At 47.8% G+C, this 22920-nt stretch overlaps 1 protein-coding gene across 4 annotated transcripts in view; it reads left to right on the top strand.

Moving 5' to 3' along the window:
* ARHGAP22 (Rho GTPase activating protein 22) overlaps nt 1–22920 on the top strand; it is a 211889-nt gene that overhangs the window by 54664 nt on the left and 134305 nt on the right. The window contains exon 1 of one of the 4 annotated variants that reach the window (XM_068548039.1): nt 1305–1702. The exons of the other annotated variants lie outside the window; for them this stretch is intronic. Within the exon in view, the coding sequence (XP_068404140.1) occupies nt 1669–1702 (34 nt within the window). The 5' untranslated portion in view covers nt 1305–1668. Of the gene's footprint in view, nt 1–1304; nt 1703–22920 lie in introns of those variants that run through there. 4 annotated transcript variants of the gene reach the window in all.

Genomic DNA, 22920 nt, shown 5'->3' with positions numbered 1-22920 from the left:
ATCCTGTCCTTCCCAGCACGGACAGCTGCAGTGGACCCCTCAGCCTCTGGACCCTCTTCCTTTCCAGCTACTAGAGTTGATTACACATCAGTCCGCCATTTGGGGACCAGCGGACATAGAGGCACTATTAGGGTGGGAGCATGGCCGTTCAAAGCAGAGAGGTCCCTGTTCAAATCCCTCATCTTCCACCTATTAAGAGGATCACACAGTACCCAGGCCCAAAGAACCCAGCGCCAGGCGCAAATGCCTGACAGGGAACATGGGGTGATTTCAGGGGCACAAAGTCTGGTCCTCACCATCTAACAAGTTCACTGAGGGCTCTCAAGCCGGGAACGTTCACAGGAAGTGGTTGGAATCAGGGTACTTAGACTGGCATCACAGAGAAGCATAAGATGTAGAGACAGCCTGGGTTCAGGTCCCAGCCCTGACAGGATTGTGTGACTCTGGGCAAGATATTGAACATTTCTGTGCCTTATTTTCTTCATCTGAAAAGCCATGATAAAGGCTTCCCTGCCTCAGGGAATTTGAGAATTAAATGAGATACTGAATATAAAGCACCAACCTCAAGGGCACGTAGTAGGCACCTAATAAATGAGAACGGTTACTGTGATTGCATTTCTTGGGCAATTTTTAGGATCTTGAGTCTGAACCTCCCAAAATTCCCCACCGTACACTCTTTAGAACTCTACTAGTATTAAACAGAAACATGGCAGTTAGCAGAGATTTCACTACCCAGTGAACAGTTTTTGAGATCCTACTTACTATGTGCAAGCCCTGAACTAAGTGCTTCACCGCATTCTTATTCCTTTCACCTTATTAAGGTGGCAAAAAATTAACATCCCTAACCGGCTTTGCTGGACCAGTCCCCTGAGGCTCTGAATATGCCAAAGCTGCACGCTCCTTCTAAGACACACCTGTCTTTCCACAGTTGGAACTGTCATAGACGGCCTCCTGGGCCCTCCTGGCAGGAAACATCAGGCAGAGCAGGTCCCCAGTGGACGGACCCTGGAAGGATCCTTGGCCCGCCCGGGCCTCGGCCACCCGCTGCCCAACCGCCGGGCCTTGGCAGGGCGTGCGGGACCCCGGGCGGCCAGAGGCCGTGCATTTCCTGCGGCCTCTTGGTGGCTCCAGCCAGTGGCGCGCACCCCCGACAGGCCCTCCCCGTGCAGAGGGCGGATCCGAGCTCGGAGCCCGCCCGCCCTCTGGGACCATCGGACCAGCTGGGACCGCGCGCTCCGCCCGGCTCCTCCCTCCCCGCCCTCCTCTCGCCTCCGCCCGACCCCATCCGCTCTGGGATGGGCTGTGCCGCGTGCGCCCCGGCCAGGCGGAGGGACAGTCAGGCCTTGTGCGCCCCGGCCAGGCGGAGGGACAGTCAGGCCTTCCCGCCCTGGCCCGGTGATTGATCAGCGGCGGTTACTGAGCCTCTTAATGGTTCGCTTGGGTGGGAATTAATTCTGAGATGGATAAATAATGCACTGAGGTTTACATAGTCCAAGGCAAGCCGTCGGTCCGGAGCCAGGAAAGGCAGCCGAGGGAGCCTCGCTGGTGACGCCAGCGGCCATGGGGGCCCGAGCGGGGCATGAGGGGCAACTGGGCCAGAGGAAGAGAAAAGGGAAGTGGATGACAGCATGATCGGCCCAGCGATTCCGTCCAGGAGGCGGCAGGAACATGCTGAGCCCAAAGATGAGGCAAGCCAGGAGGGGTAAGTCCAACTTCCTGAGGCGGATCTGGACACAGTGTGCGTGCGTCTGTTGGCCGATGGGCGTGGATACTCAGCTGGCTGCCACGCTGGGGTCAGATGGGGCAGGCGTTCTGGAGGCATCTTGATGACTGACAGCCCTCTCTAGTGACGCTCCTGGGGTCTGTGGGGGTCACACCTGAGACTGCCAAAGGGCGATGGCCAGCTTATTGCCCCAGTGGGTGTGCAGGCTTCACCCCACATTCCATGTTTTACAGAGTCCCTGGCTTGCCCAAATTGACCGGGTGACAACTCTGGTAAAACTTTAGTTTTCTACTAAAAGGGAAATGCTGAATGCTCAAGATTTGCCCTAGCTGCCAAGACAAAAGTAGCCCTCACTAGGAAGGGCAATGCCCTGGCTTCTCCAGACAGCCAGGTCCCAGTGAAGGTCTTCATTCTGGCTACCGGGAGGCCGCTCTGCAGAGCCTGCAGGAGCTGCCACAGCTGGGCTGCAGGAAGCAACCCCTCAGGCAGGCAGAGGCTCTCCCCGGGAGAACTCCCAGGAAGCAGAAGGGCCTGGAGTTGTGGGTGTTGGGGGTGTCTAGAGATAAGTAAGAGATGCGAGTCGGGAGAGCCTTGCAGGGGTGATCCTGCAGCCCTGGGCTGGCACCCCAACCAGGCTGCGGCCCTGCAGAATGGCCTGGGGCCTCAGGACAAGTCTTGGGGCTAGGGACAGCATCTCCCTGGACAGCAACTTCTTGGCCAGTGCAAGTGTCATTTTAGATGAGAGCATCTCTGTTTTAAGAAAATAGAATGTGTCCTTCCATGTGGCCAGTGTTTGTGGAGGGCTGAGCCTCCCTTGTGAGCAAGGAGCACAAGGAGGGTGGTTTGGAGGTGGGTGGAGCTTCTGCCTGGGGAGCTTGGAAACAGTGCTTGCCTCACCCAAGAGTTTTGTGTATTTGAGGCAGGAACCCTCCAGCCTCTTGTGAGCTCATGGGCACACACCCATCTCATTAGCACGCTGCAGGCATTTGGATGACTTTCCTGGGCAGGCTGGCCCTCTAGAGTGTAGTCAGAGCCCCTCCATGGGGTGCTCGGAATGGGCTGTCACCTGTGGGCCCCAGTGGGCAAAGGAGGACTGTGCATGGCTCTGCTCAGGGGTAGCAGTACCGCCTGGTGACGATGCAAGGGGTGGGCTGGGCCAGGCTCTCTAAGAGAGCTTGGGTCCCCTCTCCCACTCCTGTCTAAAATGCTGGCCACACTTGGCTATTGAGCACGCGACATGTGATTAATCCAAACTGAGAAAAATACACACTAGATTTTGATGACTTGGAAAAAAAGAACGTAAAATATCTCAATGATTATTTTACATTGGTCACCTGCTGAAGTGACAATACTTTGGATATATTGGGTTAAATAAAATATGGATTAGAATTCATTTCACCTGTTTTTTCTTTTACTTGCTTCTAATGCAGCTACTAGAACATTTACTATTACATACGTGGCTCACATTATCTTTCTGTTGGATGGGGCTGGTCTAGAAAGAAACCAGTGCTTTGCAACGGGGTCTCAGGAAGCCTGCCTTTGAAATCTCAAACTTCTTAAAAACATTTGTTCTGGGTCAGTGGTTTTCAACCGGGAGCTATTTTGCCCCTTGGGGGACATTTGTGGATGTCTGGAGACATTTTGGTTGTTCCAGCGAAGGAGTGCTACTGGCATCTAGTGGATACAGGCTGGGCTGCTGCTAAGCATCCTGCAATGCAGAGGACAGTCCCCACAACAAAGAATTCTCCAGCCCCAAATGTCAATAGCACTAAGGTTGAGAACCCGTCTAGTAGATGATATTATCTTGTAGGATATGTTAAAAGATAAAGTTTATGGTGCTATATATCAGATATTTATAAGATAATCATTTACCCATAAAAATACATGATCATAAACCATGACAAGGAGTATTCTAAGAGCATAAGAACATATACTACAAATGAAGCTTCCAGAGGAAGCAAGTGGTGCTTGAGCTGTGAGCTGAAGAATGGTGGGGCTACCTAGGCAAAGGGTGGTGGAGGGAGGAGGCCACGTTTCAGGCAGCGATCGGCACGTGCAGATGCTGTGGGAGGGGAGGGGCACACAGGGCCAGGAGGCTGGGGCTGGACACCAGGTCAGGAGTCAGATCACGCAGGGACATTTCTGGAGGAATACAGGCCAAAATTATATGTGAATGCCTCTAAGAAATTGGGCTCTGGTAGAAGGAAGACCTTTCCTCAAAATTCATCCCCCTCTGCACCTTTCAGGAGTTGGGCAAGCTACATGTCATAAACCCAGCCTGTCTATAGGATACAGATCACAGGCCCTGGTATCCACACACTGCCTTGTCCAGACTGCTCCAGACGATACGTATTGCAGACATACTTCCAGACTACACCACCACCTGGGTACAATGGGTTGAGTGAAAAAGACCTGGGGTCACTTTCTGGAATAGTTAATAAAACCAGCCCCTGTCAGCTGGCTCAGAAGCCTTTGCTGCTCTGCAGATAGGGGTTTCCCAAGGACTCTTCCCCAGGGTCATGTTGGCTGTCAACTTCCTGGAAGGTCCCCATCCAGGCCAGCCCTGAGAGAGCTGGCAAAGGCTGCCATCATCCTAAAGCTGTCCCATGGAGGGGGAGATGTCAAGATTGAGAATCTCCCAGGAGAAACCCTACTGTCGCTTACCTGCATATAAAACTAAGTTTGGTCAATCTGAGCTCAACTTCCAAGAAGTAGTTAGAGGCAGATGAGGCAGGTGTTGTACACACACACACACACACACTGAAAAGGACAATAATAATTCAGAAAAGTAGGGAGGCACCTAAACCAGCTGGGAATGTCTCAAAACAGGCCAGTAAATTCAAACAGTGTGCTTGCTTTTATGTGCATCACACAATTTAGACTGATTTGGGAAAGTGGTCCAGATTGGTTCATACCAGCTCACACTGGCCATTAATACTGTGATTCTAGCTTGCTATTGCCTGCTTAGGACCAGTTCAGACTCACCCTAGCTCGTCATGGCCTGTGGAAGCCAGACCAGGCCATTTGGACCCAGGTGTGGTTAGCTCTGCCCCACTCAGCTCCTGCCTGACTCCCAGGGTCCCGTCCAGGGAGCCTTTGCTGATGCCACGCCTGGCAAGCTCTAACTCCACTGAGAATTGTTGCCATATTTCCAGAGTGGGAATGCAAGAGACAGGTCACCCCACCCCTGCCAGTTTTCCCAGGAGAAAAATAAGATAAATTTACTAAAACTCCATGAATTTATCACACAGTGGAGCAAGTCACAAGTGCACATGTTCTGTGACACTGTAAAAATTGCAATTTATTTTTTAAGATAGAAAATAAAAACATAAGATTGGCACCCTCTGTCCTGGGAGCAACGTGGGTAGTTATCCAGGGTGAGGAAGGGCAGCGGAGCCCCAAGCCATAAGCTCATGCCCATCACCAGATTCTGTGAGAGGTACCGGGTTCATCCCCATCTGTCCAGGCCATAGTCAGAACAAAGGCCCAAAATACTTGACCCTGATGCTACCCCTGGGATTGCTCCCTTTCCTGAAATCCACTGACCCAGGGTCTGCTTCTTCAAAGATTTGTGTATTCCCCCAATCTTGATTGAGGCCTCCTCTGTGCCCGTTAGCACTGCCCAAAATAAAGGTTTATTGATCTGGTCTTGCCCTGTTCCACAAGGATAAGTGTTTTACCTCCCAAAGAGCTCTTGACTCTGCCTGTCTCACTCAATCTCATGTTATCATCCCAGCCATCATCATTTCTAGCCTGTGGCAATAACACTCTGCCTCACCCCACCCGCTCCCATCCATTCTCCATTCCAAAGCCAGAGCCATCTTTTCAAATGTAAATCCAGCCTGTACCCACCTCCGGCCTCCTCCTCCAGCCCCAGCTTGGAATCCTTTGGTTGGCTTCCCCATCGCTCTTTGGGTTAAAATCCTAAGTCCTTACCATGGCCCGTAAGGCCCCTCTTACAGTCTAGCCACTGGCCAAACCTCCAGCCTCCTCTCACTCTCCAAGCTCCAGCCACACTGGCCTTCTTCCCATTCCTCAACTGTTCCATGGGCCTCCTACCACAGGGCTTTGGCACCCTGATTCCCCAGCTGGAATGCCTCCTTCTGTCTGTCTGTCTGTCTGTCTCTCTCTCTCTCTCACACACACACACACTTCTTAACTCCTATTCACCCTCCAGTTCTCAGCTCAAGTGTCGCCAGCCAAGGAAGTGCTCCCACACATCCCAGTCTAAACTGGGTCCTCTGCTCCGTGCTCTCCTTTCCTTTGTAGCACTTACCTTGGGTTGTAGTTGTACACTCCTGAGTGTGACTATTTGGTGAATAACTGTCACTCCGCTAGACTGTGTGCTCCAGGAGAGCAGGGGCCATTTCTGGTTTTGAATATCATTATACCCCAAAGCCAGACATCTGGTAGGTACTCAATACATTTATGTTGAATGAATGAATGAGTGACTGAGTGGCTTAATAGCAGAGAAAGCATTAGCCTGGGACGCTGAAGCACTGTCTCTGGACCTAACTGGTCCAGGTCCTTAGGAAAGTCAGCCCTCCCTTGATTGATTTATGTGTTGCAAATATTTTCCCAATTTGTTGCTTGCCCTTTACTTTTTTTTTTTTTAATTAATTAATTAATTAATTTTTAAAAAAATTTTTGGCTGTGTTGGGTCTTCGTTTCTGTATGAGGGCTTTCTCTAGTTGCGGCAAGCGGGGGCCACTCTTCATCGCGGTGCGCGGGCCTCTCACTATCGTGGCCTCTCTTGTTGCGGAGTACAGGCTCCAGACACGCAGGCTCAGTAGTTGTGGCTCACGGGCCTAGTTGCTCCGGGGCATGTGGGATCTTCCCAGACCAGGATTCGAACCCGTGTCCCCTGCATTAGCAGGCAGATTCTCAACCACTGCGCCACCAGAGAAGCCCCCTTTACTTTTATATCAAGGGCTTTTTTCCCCCAGATGTATATAAGTTTTTAATTTTTATGTCATCAACCTATCAATATTTTCTTTTAGAGTTTCTGCCTTTGTTTAGAATATTTCAAAATAAAATTGATGTTGTGATTAAGGAGGCTCCTTCTTTTAAAGGAGATCATTAGCCTGATGAGCAAAGCTCCAGTAGCTTGAGCTATTTTCCTTCATAGGAGTATCAATGTCTTAGAAGCCCTGATGAATGTGCAGAGCCTGGTCAATACTCTGGGGATACAGAGAGAAAGCTCTATGAGTGAGATGAAGTACTTTCACTGGCCTTATTTTTCTTGATTTTCCCACAAGTAAGCAAACCAACATTTATTGTGTGCCCTCCGTGCTCCAGACATTTCCATTGTACTTATTTAATTCTCATGGCTACACTATGATGAGGCATCGTTATTCCCATTTCAACAGATGTGGAAGGAGAATTGTGGGTACCCTGCCACCAAGTGGTGGAATTCATATTCATGTCTATCCAGTGCTGAGGCCTATGCCCTCTCCCTAACCCAGCACAGGGATTCACACTATCCAAACACCACTGCAGGTGGCCCTGCATGTCTCCAGGAGAGCTATAAATTCTTTGAGTAATAAAATGCAGTGTGATTTTTAAGAAGATGCCCACTGCCTGTGAATACATGAAAATTAGATTTGAACAACTGTTGGAATATTTAAGGTTGAATTATTGATACATAGTAGAACACTAAGCAAATTAAAAGGCAAGCCAGTTATGAACTCCAGGGAAAACAAAAAGTGGTGCACAAAATATTACAGTATACTACATAGCTCAGCTGGGACTAGCAATTACGTAGTACTAATAATGCAAATTCTGCATATTGATCCAACTAAAAATACACTGGGAGGATGGAGTGGGTGCTTATGTGTGATGGGGACAGGAGAGTGAAATAAATAAAATCCTCATCTTCCATAGAGATCAATAGATAACATTTAAAATGGAAAAAATCAAGAAGTGATTCAGCATAAAAACAGACCATAAATTAATGGAGCAAAATAGAGAGCCCAGAAATAAACCCATGTATATGTAGTCAATTAATTTACAGCAAAGGAGCCAGCAATATACAACGGACAGTATATGGAAAGGACAGTCTCTTCAATAAATGGTGTTGGGAAAGCTGGACAGTCACAAGCAAAAGAATGAAACTGGACCCCTATCTTTCACCATACACAAAAATCAACTCAAAATGGACGAAAGACTTGAACATAAGACCTGAAACCACAAAACTCCTAGAAGAAAATGTATGGGGTTGTCTCTGACATCAGTGGTGGCAATCATTTTTTGGATTAGACACAAAAAGCGAAGGAAAGGAAAACAAAAATAAACAAGTGGGACTACCTCAAACTAAAAAGCTTCTGCATAGCAAAGGGAACCACCAACAAAATGAAAAGAAACAGAATGGGAGAAAATATCTCCAAATCATATATCCGATAAGGGGTTAATATCCAAAATATACAAAGAACTCATACAACTCAATAGCAAAAGAGAAACAGATTAAAAAATAGGCAGAAGAACTGAATAGACATTTTTGCAAAAGAAGATACACAAATATCCAACAGGTACATGAAAATGTGTCACTAATCATCAGGGAAATGCAAATCAAAAACCAGATCGAGATATCACATCATAACTGTTGGAATGGCTACTATCGAAAAGACAAGAGATAACAAATATTGGCAAGGATGTGGAGAAAAGGGAGCTCTTGTACACTGTAAATTCGTGCAGTCACTATGAAAAACAGTATGGCAGTTCCTCAAAAAATTAAAAATAGAATTGCCATATGACCCAGCAATTCCACTTCTGGGTATATATCTAAAAGAAATGAAAACAGGATCTCAAGAGATATCTGTACTCTCTTGTTTATTGCAGCATTATCCACAATAGCCAAGACATGGAAACAACCTAAGTGTCAATCAACTGATGAATGGATAAAGAAAATGTTATATATAAAAACATATATATATATGAAAAGTTTCCAGCCATGAGGAAGAAGGAAATCCTGCCACTTGTGACAACATGGATGGACCTTGAGGACATTATGCTAAGTGAAATAAGCCACACAAAGAAAGACAAATACTGCATAGTATTACTTATATGTAGAATCTAATAACAAAAACAGAAAAAGCAAACATAGAAACAAAAAGTAGAAAGTGGTTGCCGGGGCTGGGAGGTGGCAGAAATGGGGAGAAATTGGTAAAAGCGTACAAACTTTCAGTTATAAGATGAATAAGATCTGAGGATCTAATGTATAACATGGTAACTATAGTTGATAACCCTGTATTGTATCATTGAAATGTGCTAAGAGAGTAGAACTTAAATGTTCTCGCACACACAAAAAAGATAAATATGTGAGTTGATGCACGTGTTAATTAGCTAGATGAGGGTAATGAAGAAAAAGTGAAAGGAAGAAATAGCGATAAGTAAACACTATTTGGAAATGTGGAGGTAGGGACTTCCCTGGTGGTCCAGTGGTTAAGAATCCACCTGCCAGTGCAGGGGACACGGGTTTGAGCCCTGGTCCGGGAAGATCCCACACGCTGCGGGGCAACCATGCCCGTGTGCCACAACTACTAAAGCCCGAGCACTCTAGAGCCCACGTGTCGCAACTACTAAGCCCCCGTGCTGCAACTACTGAAGCCCGTGCACCTAGAGCCCATGCTCCGCAACAAGAGAAGCCACCACAATAAAAAAAAAAAAAAAAAAGAAATGTGGAGGTAAATACCAAAGGAGCCAACTGAAGTGGCTGCCTCTGGGGGCTGGGGAAGGGAGGGGGTGGGAGAGCAGGAGCCTGCCAGGTCTCACCCTAAAGCTTGCAGGGCTATGTGAGGTGTGGTCAAGAAGTGATAGACTGGAGGTCACCTGACCTCATACCAGTTCACACTGGAAGATTGTTCAGAGGGAAGTTTCTGCTCTTAAGGGGTGACCATGGGATTCATAGGCCTCCTCTGATTGCTTGGTTCTGAATAGTGTGGCCTTCCCGAATATGCCCATGGTCATCCCATGCTGCCCCCGCCCAGGCTTGTCAGGTGCTCTGAGGGCTCCCTAAAACAGACCACCTCTAGGGCCCTGAGCGTGGGACAGCAAAGGGCCAGTAACCTAATTAGGTGATATGGCATCTGCTTTGCCTGAGATGCAGAGAGAATCTAAATTCTCTGAAGAATTTAGACCCAGAGGCACATGCACTTGGCCAACCGTGAGCCTGCTACGCAGGAAGGCAGTGAAGGGATCAGGTGATGCGGCAGGGAGAACAGACCCATCCCACATCCAGGTAGGGCTCTCAGCAGGGGAGTGATGTGTCTGGACAGAGCTAGACAATGGTGCTGGCTGCACTGTGGGCAGTGGGTCTACAGAGAGTGACCCTGAGAGCAGGGAGAAAAGAGATAGATGTTCAGTAAATGCTGTGGGATTGATGGTGTTTCCTATCTGCCATCTGCAGAGGGCGTGAGGGGACAGCAGGACCGTTGTCAGAGCACATCTACTGAGAGCATTCAGCCACTGCCAGGCAGGTTCCCCTGCTTCTGGACACACCCCAGCCCCAGACCACCAGTCCTTCTGCTGCCACCGAGGCTCTTGTACTAGGAGATGAAGGTGGCAGTTTGTGTCCTGTGAACCCAGGCCTCCTCCCTCCTCCTGCCTCTCCTCCCAGATACCAACTGATGGGAAAACTGAGTTCTTCCGTGGGAGATACCCAGAGTCCATAACCCAGCACTCTTAGACACTCAGGATATAAGGCACTTCCAGATGCTGGGCTCCAGGAACTCCAGGCTGGACTTTTGGCCCCAGAGAACTGAAGACTTGTCCATGACCTTCACGTTTGCAGACAGGAATAAATGATTTATTTGCAAGACAGACCTGACCTGGGTTAGACCTAGACTGGGAGAGCTGCCTTGGGCTCCCCCAACCAAGGCAGCCAGGGACCTGCCTGACTGCTGAAATCATCAACAGCCTCCATGATTACTTAACCAAGGGTGGAGAATGTATTGATCTAAGCTAATGGCCCGTAGGCAGGCAGAGATGAAATTTATAATCAATATTGAATTACATCGACTCCACTGATCCCTGGCTCCTGGTGAATGGCTTGCTAATCTGAACAGGAGCAGAGGCAGCAAACCTAGGGCCAGCTGCTCCCAGACAAGGTCCAATAGAGGGAACAGAGGCCTCCCAAGGCCTCAGCCTGCAGCAAAGAGAAACAGTACTCACCACCGTTCATCCTTTCAGCGCTTCTCTGTTCACAAAGCACTTTCAAAGTGTCATTCATTTCTTCCTCACCATGGTCTAGGAAGTGGATAAGATTTGTATTTTGCTCTCATTTTATGTGGAAACCTGGGGCTCCAAGAGGCTAAAGAGCCTACAAATCCTGTGCCCTTTCCATGACCTCAGTTGGCCTCTCCACTCCCACCACCAAACTAGGAAAAGTAGGAAAACTACATTCCCTGTTTCCTGCTCCTACTTGCGTTCCTCTGATTACAGGAGTAGAATCAGTGATCTTGTGCCCTTAAACCTTTCATCATGTGGAAACAGGCCATGGGTAGGAGAAATCCTGCTGGCAGATTTCTTCCAGCCCAGGAGGATCATCTGTAGAGGCACAAGGTCTCTTGGATTTGGTCTTTCCCATCTTCTTTGAACTTGAGGATTCCTGTCTTATGTCCACTCATTCATTCAGCAAGCATTTGAGAGGCTCTCTGCTACATTCCAGGAATCAAGCATGAGGAGGGCACCCTCTCTGGCCATGAGAAGCTCACAAATCAACACAGAGATTTGAGAGGCATGTGTCCGGCCAGAAGTGTGTGCCATCTATGGGGTGGCATAATGGATGGCAGTCAAGCCCCTGCTTTGGGAACCTGCTAGAGGAGTCTTCACATAGTAGGAAACGGCTGCACCAACACTTCAAGAGTGTCAGGGCTCATCAGGCGGGCAAGCACAGAGGTGCAGCTGTCTGGCACAAAATGGCCTTTGTGGGGACCAGTCGTTGATCTGGAAAGAGTGGGGTGTGTGGTATGAGTGGGAAGTGAAGCTGGAGACCTGACTGCACACAGGCTCACAGAGGCCTTCTCATCTTCCCGACTTCATACCCATGTCGATAATGGCTAAAGCATAGCCTCTTTAAAGGAGATGCAGCAAGAGGGATCCCACCATGGCAGGGTGGTTGGAGTTCTCATCTTCCCGACTTCATATCCATGTCGATAATGGCTAAAGCATAGCCTCTTTAAAGGAGTTGCAGCAAGAGGTCCAGCCTATGGATAGAGGTTAGATGACGTCCATCAGGCTTGTCTTTCTCAAAGAAAGGGGTTTTTCATTAGTCTTGGTAGGAAGGGGTTAGGGTTTGGTCTGTTCTAGGGCAGGGACATGGGTCCTGTGAGAGTCAGGGTTAAGAGCCTGAGAGCCAGACTTTCTGGGTTTAACCCCATGCTCTCTCATCCTGCATGTCTTCCTGTTCCATCTGCTGGGCACACCCTTTCTCCCTCCCCGCCTTCCATAGTGTAGGGGAGGAAAAACTTTTCCTCTACCCTCTTAAGTTCTGTGCCTGAGGCCTGCTAATTAAATTGCTAAAAGATTAACAGGAGAAAAGACGTATAAATTTTATTGATAGTTTTAAGTGTATGGGCAGGTGCTTTATAGAAAAGAGGCAGTTAAACCCAGGGTCAGTAAACTGTGGGAAGGTGATGAGGAAAAGTATGGTAGATAAGGGTTGTTTAGTAAGGTTCATTATGCAGACTCAAGTCGTCTCCTGATGATAAGAATCTCATTCTCCTTTTCCTGGTACAGGACTTGCAAGGCACCTTTACAAAGGGAAATTTATGCCCTGCTTTTGAGCAGAAAGGGGGCAGGAAAAGAGCTCTTCCTGTGTGCTGTTTCTCAGTTGCCTTCAGCTCAAAATAATCAATATGCCAAAGTGGCATATTTGGGGGTGGCATAACCTGATCCCTTTTAACAGCTTACTCCATTCTTTCATCCAGCTTCAGCCTCACTTCTGGACTCCCAACCTCCCAGCCTGACTTCCTTGCTGCTGCCTTCACACTCTCATTTCCCTTTATATGTGCCGAGATGACAGACTCTTGTATTTGGATGTCTCTGTTCTCCCTTTACTTGTACCACGGCAGGCACGTGCCTTTCATTTCCATACCCCAGTGGCTTGCACAGGGTGGACACCCAGGAGGCCCCATAAGCCCCATGAATGGATAAAAGAACACTGGATCCAGTTGAACCTGGGGGTTCACACTGCATGGAAGTGCAGGTCAAGCAGTTTGGGGGTTGCCCTGCCTCCTGCACCCCCTCGCTGAAGACCAGCACCAGCTGAGTCAGGAAACAGACCCAGGAAGAGCCAATAAAAATAATGATAAAGAAAGTGATCTTTTATGTTGATGTTTTGAAAGCATTAAAATAATCATTATGGAAAAAATCCAAACTTTCTAGACCCCCTCAGAGTTATATTAAAATTAATACTTTTTACTTAAGGGGGGTGGTAGGTTTCCCCTTTGTCCTTCACCTTTCAGGCCCCTAAGTGAGACCCATTAGGAGGGCCTGGCTGATTCTCTAGACCCCTCAGATGGGGGACTTAGCAAAGAACAGATGACGAAGTGGAGCCCAGAAAGAAGCTAAGTAACAAAACAAACTTTTTAAAGGTAAGGGGCACTCAGGAACCATCCTGTAATAAATCATCTGAGGCTAATGCAGTGCTCCCAGGACAGCACAGGAACCTGGCGAGGCCCCCTTGCCCTTAGCTGCAAATTGCATTAACTTCATGAAACCGTCTCGTCCGGCCCCCTCCAGAGTGCCCCTTCCATTACCTCACCTCTCTCTTCTCCATTAATCTCTCTGCCTCAATACTTACCCTTTAAATCAATTCAGCTCTGAGAGCCATCTTGCTCTTTCCCCAGCCCGGCTTTAAAATCCCATTGACTTTTATAAATCAATTGTGTTTTAGTTCAAGTGCAGCCACTCCTCCATGCTCTTGGGCTGCACTAACAGAGCTACAGATGGAAAAACAGGGTGCTGCTGCCACAGCCTGGTCATAAGGCCCTGAAAACGATCAGGTGTGCTAGGTGTGGATCTCCTAAATAGACCCTGAGATGAGTAGTGTATGTGGTAATTTCGTAAGCAGGTGCTCCCAAGGGACACCAGTGAGGGGCGGCAGGGGGGTAGCAGCACCAGGAAGGGGAGAGCCAAGCTGGGGTGCAAAGCCAATAAAGGAGGGGTGTCAGCCTGAGCCCCAGGGGAACTTTGAATGTGAATTGCACCTCTTTATCCCTCCAAGTGGTGTCCAACTAGAAACAAGGCTGCAGGGGCTTTCAGGCTCCCATATGCTGGAGTCTTTGGCCAAGGGCTGTGGGGCGAGGGAGGGATGTAAATTCCTGGGCACTTCCAGTTCTCCCAGTGCCTGCTCAGGATGGCTCCAATAACCCAAGGACAGACTTCAAAACGGGCCAGCAGCCCTGAAAAACCACCCGGGGTAAGCTGTTGGAAGTAAGGGAGCATAAAGACAGGAAAAAGGAATCAAGGGAGTTTGGGCAGAGCTCTGGCATGTTCCACTGTGTAAGGTATCATTAATGTGTTCTCAGCCATTTCCAAGATGCAGCAGCTGCCAGGTATTCTCGTTGAAACACTGGGGGAGTGAATGACCTGCACACCCTTGCTGAGCCCCTCCTTATGCGAGATGGGGTGGAGCAGACAGGCTGGAGTAGACCCAGGCCCAGTGGAGGGGCTCACCTACAGAGAGGGGGCCCCTGACCTGATCCCATAGAAGGTCCACAGGTGGGCCTGGGCCATGCTTCCATGAAGCGTCATCTGTTCAGCCTGGAAGCTCCGAGTAGGCAGAGGCTAGGCATCTCTTTGTGTTGTGGTCCACAGCCCAGCGCAGTGCTTGTTGCAGATAAATCTGCATAAACATTTATCAAACTTGTGATATTTTAATTGCTATTTTAGATCTCCTGAGGGGATTTAGCTCCATTCCAAAAGAGCTCTCTCTTTTAAAGTTTTTATTTTAATTTATGTAAGCAATGCATGCATTCCTTCCTGTATAAAACCACAATACTACAGCCCCGTCCTCCCCTTCATGACCAAAATCACCGTTACAGGTGTGACATGTCCCTTCGATGCAAATGCATGTACCCACTGAATATACCTTGTGAATATACCTTTTGTTTAAGGGGTTGTGTTTTTCTTCCCTTTTTATATAGTTTTATAATTTGTGTATTTTTCTGCTATTTGCTCTCTTCCACCGCTATAATAGAACTTAAGTAAATATTAAAGCAGAAAAGGGGAGATGGAAAGGTTGGGGATACATCTTCTTAAGGGTGGTCAGGAAGTCCTCACTGAGAAAATGGCATTTGAATAAAGAACAAAGGGGCTGAGAGGAAGCCCTGTGGGGCCAGGGATGGCAGGTGCAGAGCCGGGAGGCCGGTGCATGGCTGGCCTGTTTGAGGAACAGCAGAGGCCAGTGTGGCCAAGAGCAGGGAAGTGCAAGGAGGTCCGAGAGGCCACATGGCCAGGTCCCAAGGACCCTTGTAGCCTGTAGTGATGGCTCCTACTTTTACTCTGAATGAGAGGGGGAGTCCTGCAGGGTTTTCATAGGGAAGTAACATGATCTAACTCCCATCTTTAAAAACTGTCTCTGGCTGCCCTGTTAAGAAACTGCAGTGGGGTATGGCAGATGGCAGACTGGAGAAGAGGCTGTAGCAGTAACTCAAGTGAGAAATGATGGTGGCTGGGAATAGGCATGTCTGATAGTGTTTCCATTGACTGAGATGGGGGAAACCATGAGAGGAGTAGGTTTGGGGGTGGGGAAAGACCAGGAGTTGAGCTTTGCCATGAGATGCTGGAGGTGGATGGTGTGATGGACGCCTGGGTCTGGGGTTCAGGGCTGAGCTCTGCACAGGTGCCTTCCACACACTGATGGTGTTTTAACCCATGCGATGGAAGGAGATCACTGAGACAGTGAGTGTGGACAGAAATGGAGTCCAAGGACTAGCCCCCGGTGCTGGACTTTAAGAGGTGGGGATGATGAGGAGACTGAGAGTGGTAGCCAGTGAAGAAGGGGAGAGGCAGGAGAGAGTGGTCTTGGAAACCAAGGGTAGAAATGGTCACGGAGGCAGGAAGGACCAACTGAGGTCAAGTGGTGTAAGGGGAAGGAATGGATGGGCTGACTTGACCTTGGATTAAGCAACGTGAGGGTCATTGGTGGCCTTGATAAGAGCAGTGTTGGTGGTACAGAGGTAGGGGAAGGCTAACTGGGTGGGATCAAAAGAGAAGAGGAAGCAGTTAGGGATGATGAAAAAATTCTGGAGATGAATGGTGGTGATGGTTACATAACAATGTGAATGTACTTAAAGCCACAGTGAACTGTACACTTAAAAATGGTTAAAATGGTCAACTTTATGTTAAGTGTATTTTACTACAATAAAAAAAGAGAATAGGAGAGGAATTGGAAAGAGTGAAGACACCTCTTCTGAGGTGTTTGTTGAAGAGGGGAGCTAACCGTGTTCGCTCATATACATTCACCTCATTCCTTTTAACTTCTGCCGTGCATCCTATAATGTGAATATAGCACAGTTTATTTGGCTATTTTCCTATTGTTGGGCATTTGGGTTTTTCCATTTTTAGGGATCACTCAGAGTGCTCCAAGGGCATCCTTGTGTGTGACTACCTAGGCACTTTCTGCAGGAAAGAGGTAAGAAACGGAATTTGCTGGGTTATAGAGTGGGCATGTTTTCAATTTTAATAAACACAGCCCAATTGCCTTCTATAAAGTAGCTTACAATAACTCACAACACATGATATTACTGAACTTTAAAAATTTACCTGCCTAAAGGGTACACAGTGCTGCATCATGTAATAGCTATCATTTGTACTTCCCCCTGATTACTACTGAAATCCAGCATCACTACACATCTTTATTGGCTGTTTGTATTTCCTCTTCTGTACATTCACTTCTTTAATTTCTTCAACTCTGACAAACAAAAGATTTACACTTCCCAGTCAGAGAAGAAAAAGAAATAAAAGGAATCTAAATTGGAAAAGAAGAAGTAAAACTGTCACTGTTTGCAGATGACATGATACTACACATAGAGAATCCTAAAGATTCTATCAGAAAACTACTAGAGCTAATCAATGAATTTGGTAGAGTAGCAGGATACAAAATTAATGCACAGAAATCTCTTGCATTCCTATACACTAATGATGAAAAATCTGAAAGAGAAATTAAGGAAACACTCCCATATACCGTTGCAACAAAAAGAATAAAATAGCTAGGAATAAACCTACCTAAGGAGACAAAAGACCTGTATGCAGAAAACTATGACACTGATGAAAGAATTAAAGATGATAAAAACAGATGGAGAGATATACTATGTTCTTGGATTGGAAGAATCAACATTGTGAAAATGACTATACTACCCAAAGCAATCTACAGATTCAATACAATCCCTATCAAACTACCAATGGCATTTTTCACAGAACTAGAACAAAAAATTTCACAATTTGTATAGAGACACAAGGACCCCGAATAGCCAAAGCAATCTTGAGAAAGAAAAACGGAGCTGGAGGAATCAGGCTCCCTGACTTCAGACTATACTACAAAGCTACAGTAATCAAGACAATATGGTACTAGCACAAAAACAGAAATATAGATCAATGGAACAGGATAGAAAGCCCAGAGATAAACCTACACACATATGGTCACCTTAATTTTGATAAAGGAGGCAAGAGTATACAATGGAGAAAAGACAGCCTTTTCAATAAGTGGTGCTGGGAAAACTGGACAGCTACATGTAAAAGAATGAAATTAGTACACTTCCTAACACGATACACAAAAATAAACTCAAAATGGATTAAAGACCTAAATGTAAGGCCAGACACTATAAAACTCTTAGAGGAAAACATAGGCAGAACACTCTATGACATAACTCACAGCAAGATCCTTTTTGACCCACCTCCTAGAGAAATGGAAATAAAAACAAAAATAAACAAATGGGACCTAATGAAACTTAAAAGCTTGTGCACAGCAAACGAAACCATAAACAAGACAAAAAGACAACCCTCAGAATGGGAGAAAATATTTGCAAACAAAGCAACTGACAAAGGATTAATCTCCAAAATATACAAGCAGCTCATGCAGCTCAATATGAAAAAAAAAACAAACAAACAACCCAATCAAAAAATGGGCAGAAGACCTAAACAGACATTTCTCCAAAGAAGATATACAGATTGCCAACAAACACATGAAAAGATGCTCAACATCACTAATCATTAGAGAAATGCAAATCAAAACTACAATGAGGTATCACCTCACACCGGTCAGAATGGCCATCATCAAAAAAATCTACAAACAATAAATGCTGGAGAGGGTGTGGAGAAAAGGGAAGCCTCTTGCACTGTTGGTGGGAATGTAAATTGATACAGCCACTATGGAGAACAGTATGGAGGTTCCTTAAAAAACTAAAAGTAGAACTACCATATGACCCAGCAATCCCACCACTGGGCATATACCCTGAGAAAACCATAATTCAAAAAGAGTCATGTACCACAATGTTCATTGCAGTACTGTTTACAATAGCCAGGACATGGAAGCAACCTAAGTGTCCATCGACAGATGAATGGACAAAGAAGATGTGGCACATATGTACAATGGAATATTACTCAGCCATACAAGAAACGCAATTATAATTACAAAAGCAAAAAAAAAGAAAAAAAGAAACGCAATTGAGTCATTTGTAGTGAGGTGGATGGACCTAGAGTCTGTCATACAGAGTGAAGTAAGTCAGAAAGAGAAAAACAAATACTGTATGCTAACACATATATATGGAATCTAAAAAAAAAAAAAATGGTTCTGATGAACCTAGGGGCAGGACAGTAATAAAGACACAGACATAGAGAATGGACTTGAGGACACGGCAAGGGGGAAGGGTAAGCTGGGATGAAGTGAGAGAGTAGCATTGACATATATACACTACCGAATGTAAACTAGATAGCTAGTGGGAAGCAGCTGCGTAGCACAGGGAGATCAGTTCTGTGCTTTGTGACCACCTAGAGGGGTGGATAAGGAGGGTGGGAGGGAGACGCAAGAGGGAGGGGATATGGGGATATACGTATGCATATAGCTGATTCACTTTGTTATACAGCAGAAACTAACACAACACTGTAAAGCAATTATACTCCAAAAAAGATGTTAAAAAAAATTTTTTTACACTTCCTTGATAGGAAAATGGCATGGGAGTTCCCTGGCAGTCCAGTGGTTAGGACTGGGCGCTCTCACTGTTGTGGCCTGGGTTCAATACCTGGTTGGGGAACTAAGATCCCACAAGCCACACAATACGGCCAAAAAAAAAAAAAAAAATCACGGCTGGCCCTGCACCTTGATGCTGCCTGCATAGCCCTTTGTCCTTCTATGATAATGAATGAACCTTTGGGTCCTTGCATTCCATTTCCTCCACCCAGGGTTCTGACCTCCTGAGTTGGAGTGACTGGTGCTGTCATCCCTGGCAGCCTCTGTCACCTTGCGGACACTTGGGCGCACTCCTGTGCAGGCTGCTTTTCTCCTCCCTTCCTGGCATCTCTGAGCTGAAGCACTTAGGGCCCCGCTCAGTCTCGGGTTTGCTGGGGAAGGATTGTAGCATCCTCGGTGACCAGCACTGACTGGGCTTTGAATCCTGGCTTCACCACGTAACAACACTGTTGTGTAACCTTGAGTGTAACCTTCAGCTTTCTTCCTCTGAGTCTCAGTCAGAACATCTGAGAACTCAGGATTATTCTGAGGAATAAGTGAAATTACTCATGTCAGCTGCTGGGCTCCCACCCCCAACTCTGGCCCTTGCAGGCACTTAGGCATGTCCATCCCTTCCACTGCCACCCACCCTACCCTCACCCTGTCCACCCATCGAGTTCCTTCTTTCTCCCATTTTCACCCCTCCTGGGCCAGCATTTCTAGGAAGGCCAGCCCAGTGCTAACGCAATGAGGGCCGAGTCTGCCAACACCCAGCGGCTGTTCCAAGCTAAGCCCCCATCACCACCCGAGCAGGCCCTGAAGGAGGGAGAATTTGGATTCACAGACAGGCTGTGCCATTTATGCACGGTGCGACCCCGGTGGCTGAAGAACACTTGTTGTAAGGGTTAAATGAGCAATTCATGAAGGTTTTTAGTGCAGTGTCATTCAGCAGATCCTGACTGAGTGCTTCCTATGTGCTGGGCACTGATCTGCAGCACCTCTCTCCTGAGCTGGCTCCCTCCCCCGCGTCCCATTTCCCCCGGACACATCCTCTTGGATGTCAGAGAGACTGCAAAATCTAACATGTGCACCATCTTGCTGCCCCTCCTTGACTGCTGGCCTGTCCCCCTCTCCATGCTGTCAGTCATCAGCCCCACCTCCTAAATGTCTCTCAGGTGGCCCCTCCTCTCCACCCTCCCAGAGATTCACTCCACCCTGTACCCTCTGTCTCTCCTCCCCTGGCTTGTCCTGTCAGCTTTCCCAGTTTCCCAACAGCCTGGCTTCTGAGTAAGGATCTCAGGCCTCCAGGGCTCCTGGATGAGTCTGCAGGCCCTGGGCTCAGGGTCTGCTTGCTCAAAACTGACTGCTGGACCGAGACCCCAGATTCTGAATTTAGGATTGCTCCAAACAGGTATGCGCTCACACACCTCACAAGCTTGCGAACACACTCACACTCACACACACTCACACATATGCATGCACCCACACTCTCAGACATACTTACAAACATACCCTCATTGTACACTCACAATGACACACACATGTGTGCACACACTCTTGCACACTGCAGCATGCACACACACACATTCACAAGCATATATGCTTGCAAACACACGCATGCACATGCACACTCACACATGCATATACTCTTACACATTCATGCACATACATACTTACATACTAGAAAAAAACACACACTCATGCACACAGACTTTCCCAGGAGGGAGTTGGGCCCCCTAGCTCTCCATGGCCCTCAGTTTTGGGGAGAGGTAGATACATGCACTGCACAAACAACACTACTATACACCAGACTGTTATTCATACTATTCTAAAGGTGAAATTGAAGTGAAAAGAAAGAGACTAATTTTAGTGGAGTGACTCTTGGAGAGCTACATGGAGGAGGTGCAACAGGACCCAAAGGTTGAGTGGAAAGTACGACTTTGACAGTGAAGATGAGCAAAAGGGCATTACACTGGGGCGTTGTCCAGTGTGACTAGACCCCAGGGCAGCAATTATTGGAATCACCTGGGCTGCTTCAAAATCCAGATTCCAGGTCCTTCCCCTGGAAGTTGTGTTTCAACAAACCTGGAGACCGGATTTCCTAAGGTCCCAGGTAGGCGTAATATGCAGGCACCTTCGGCAGCCATTAGCCCTGGACGGATGGGGAGGTGCATCGTTAAGCTGGGGTGGCGCTGTCCCATGAACCGATCGTGACTGCCAGGCTGGGGGTTGGATTTTACTCTGCACGTAATTGATAAATACCCTAACTACTGTGGAGAAAAGGAGTAAAAGCTGATTATATCTGCGTTTAGAAAGATTTCCTCGGCAGCTGCGTATCTCTTTTGGAGACTCCTGCAGAGGGCAGGGAGTAAGAGGAAGGCGTCCAGGCGAGGGATGATAAGAATTCGAATCGATCCAGTAAAACAGAAATGAAAAGAAAGAAGAGTGCAAAGAGAGAATCTTCAGAATTTGGACACTAATTGGCCAGTGCTACTTGGCCAGAATTTGACACTAATTGGGACTTGATGGGGAGGGGTTTGTCAAAACAACTCCAAGCTGTCAAGATCGGCCAGTCCCAGTCACGAGCCCTTGGTGAGGAGGGGGATGGGGAGCAGGTTTGGGAGATGTGAGTAGGCAGCAGGCATTGAATTTGAACATGAGCACAGGCGATCATGAACCATCCCTATGGAGATGTCCCCCATGGAGATGGTTTAACGTGAGCCTGAAGTTTCAGAGAAAGATCTGGGCAGAAATAAAGACGGGACTCATGATTGAATGGAGGGCAGCTGGGGCAGCCCTGGGCAACAGCAGGACTTTCGGGGAGAACAGGAGGAACTGAGGCCAGAACGGGCTGGGCAGGTGGTAAGACGTGGGTGTACCAGGCAGTTGGGCTCTGCAGGTGGGGAGGAAGGAAGAGCTTCAGGAAGAGGGTAATCAATGTGCCTGAGCACCAAAGGGTCTTCTCAGAGGCTGAGAATCAGAACCAGACTGTCAGATTTCATCAGAGCAGTTTCCAGGAGAGGACAAAATCTCCAAATGCAAGGGGTTGGCAGCGACTGGGGTTGGCAGTCGCTGGGGAGTGAGGAAGGAGAGACTTGGGGTTGGAAGGGGTTGGCAAGGGGTTGGCAGCGACTGGGGGGTGAGGAAGGAGAGACTGGGAGTGTGGTCCATCCTCTCAAGAGATGCTTGTCAGTGCGAATAGGTGACCACATCAATCCGGCACACTAGTTGATCTGAGCCAAGAGGTAGCAAATGCGACTCCTGTTCCTTCCTTGCAAATCGGAGTGCCCCCTCCCATGAGGTGGGCCCAAATTCTGGTCATCCTTCAAGGCTCAGCCTAGGCGCTCCTCCTCTGGGTGGCTCTGCAAATGTCTACAGCGGAAAGGTGCACCTTCATTTAAGTGTCTGCAGCCTTTGCCTGTCCACGTGGCCTGTGGCTCTTCCATCTCTGTGTGGCTCTTCTTTATGTTATTTCTCCTGCCAGCCTTGGGGCTCTGGGGGAACACCAACCACTTGGGGTTCTGCCCCATACCTGGGGGAGCTCCGCAGACTTGGAAGGCATGGATGAATGAATGAGTAAATGAATGATTGTGCTTGTGGGCTGAAGAACTTGACTTTGAGGAGGGCAAAGAGCACCCTCCTCCTCCCCAGGTCGCAGGCCTGCTCCTGGGCCAGAGACTCCAGAAACTCCCCTTAGTTCTGGAGCCTTAGAAGGTCAGAGCTGTTTGAGTTGAAATCTTGGCTTAAATGTTTACAGAACTGGAATATTTACATGGCTTGATTCAAGGAAATGCTGAAGACAGGAACAGTGGTTATTAATAAATCATAACAACAACGATTTTCCTTTCAAGATGCTCTATGGGCCTTATAAGTAATATCTGTGTGATTGATCGGCTGGGGGACAACCCGGGCTGGCCGGGCAGCCTAAGTGGTATCTGCAGGAAGCGCCTCCCTGGTGAACTGAGGGGAGCCGGGGCTGGCCTCTCCTCTCCTCCACTGGAGCCCTGCTTCTGCCAAGGACAGGTGATTC

This window comes from Eschrichtius robustus, chromosome 7 (genome assembly GCF_028021215.1).
Source record: "Eschrichtius robustus isolate mEscRob2 chromosome 7, mEscRob2.pri, whole genome shotgun sequence".
NCBI classification, from domain to species: Eukaryota; Metazoa; Chordata; class Mammalia; order Artiodactyla; family Eschrichtiidae; genus Eschrichtius; species Eschrichtius robustus.
Note: the sequence above shows the minus strand (reverse complement) of the source record. Positions and strands in the feature narration are given on the sequence as shown.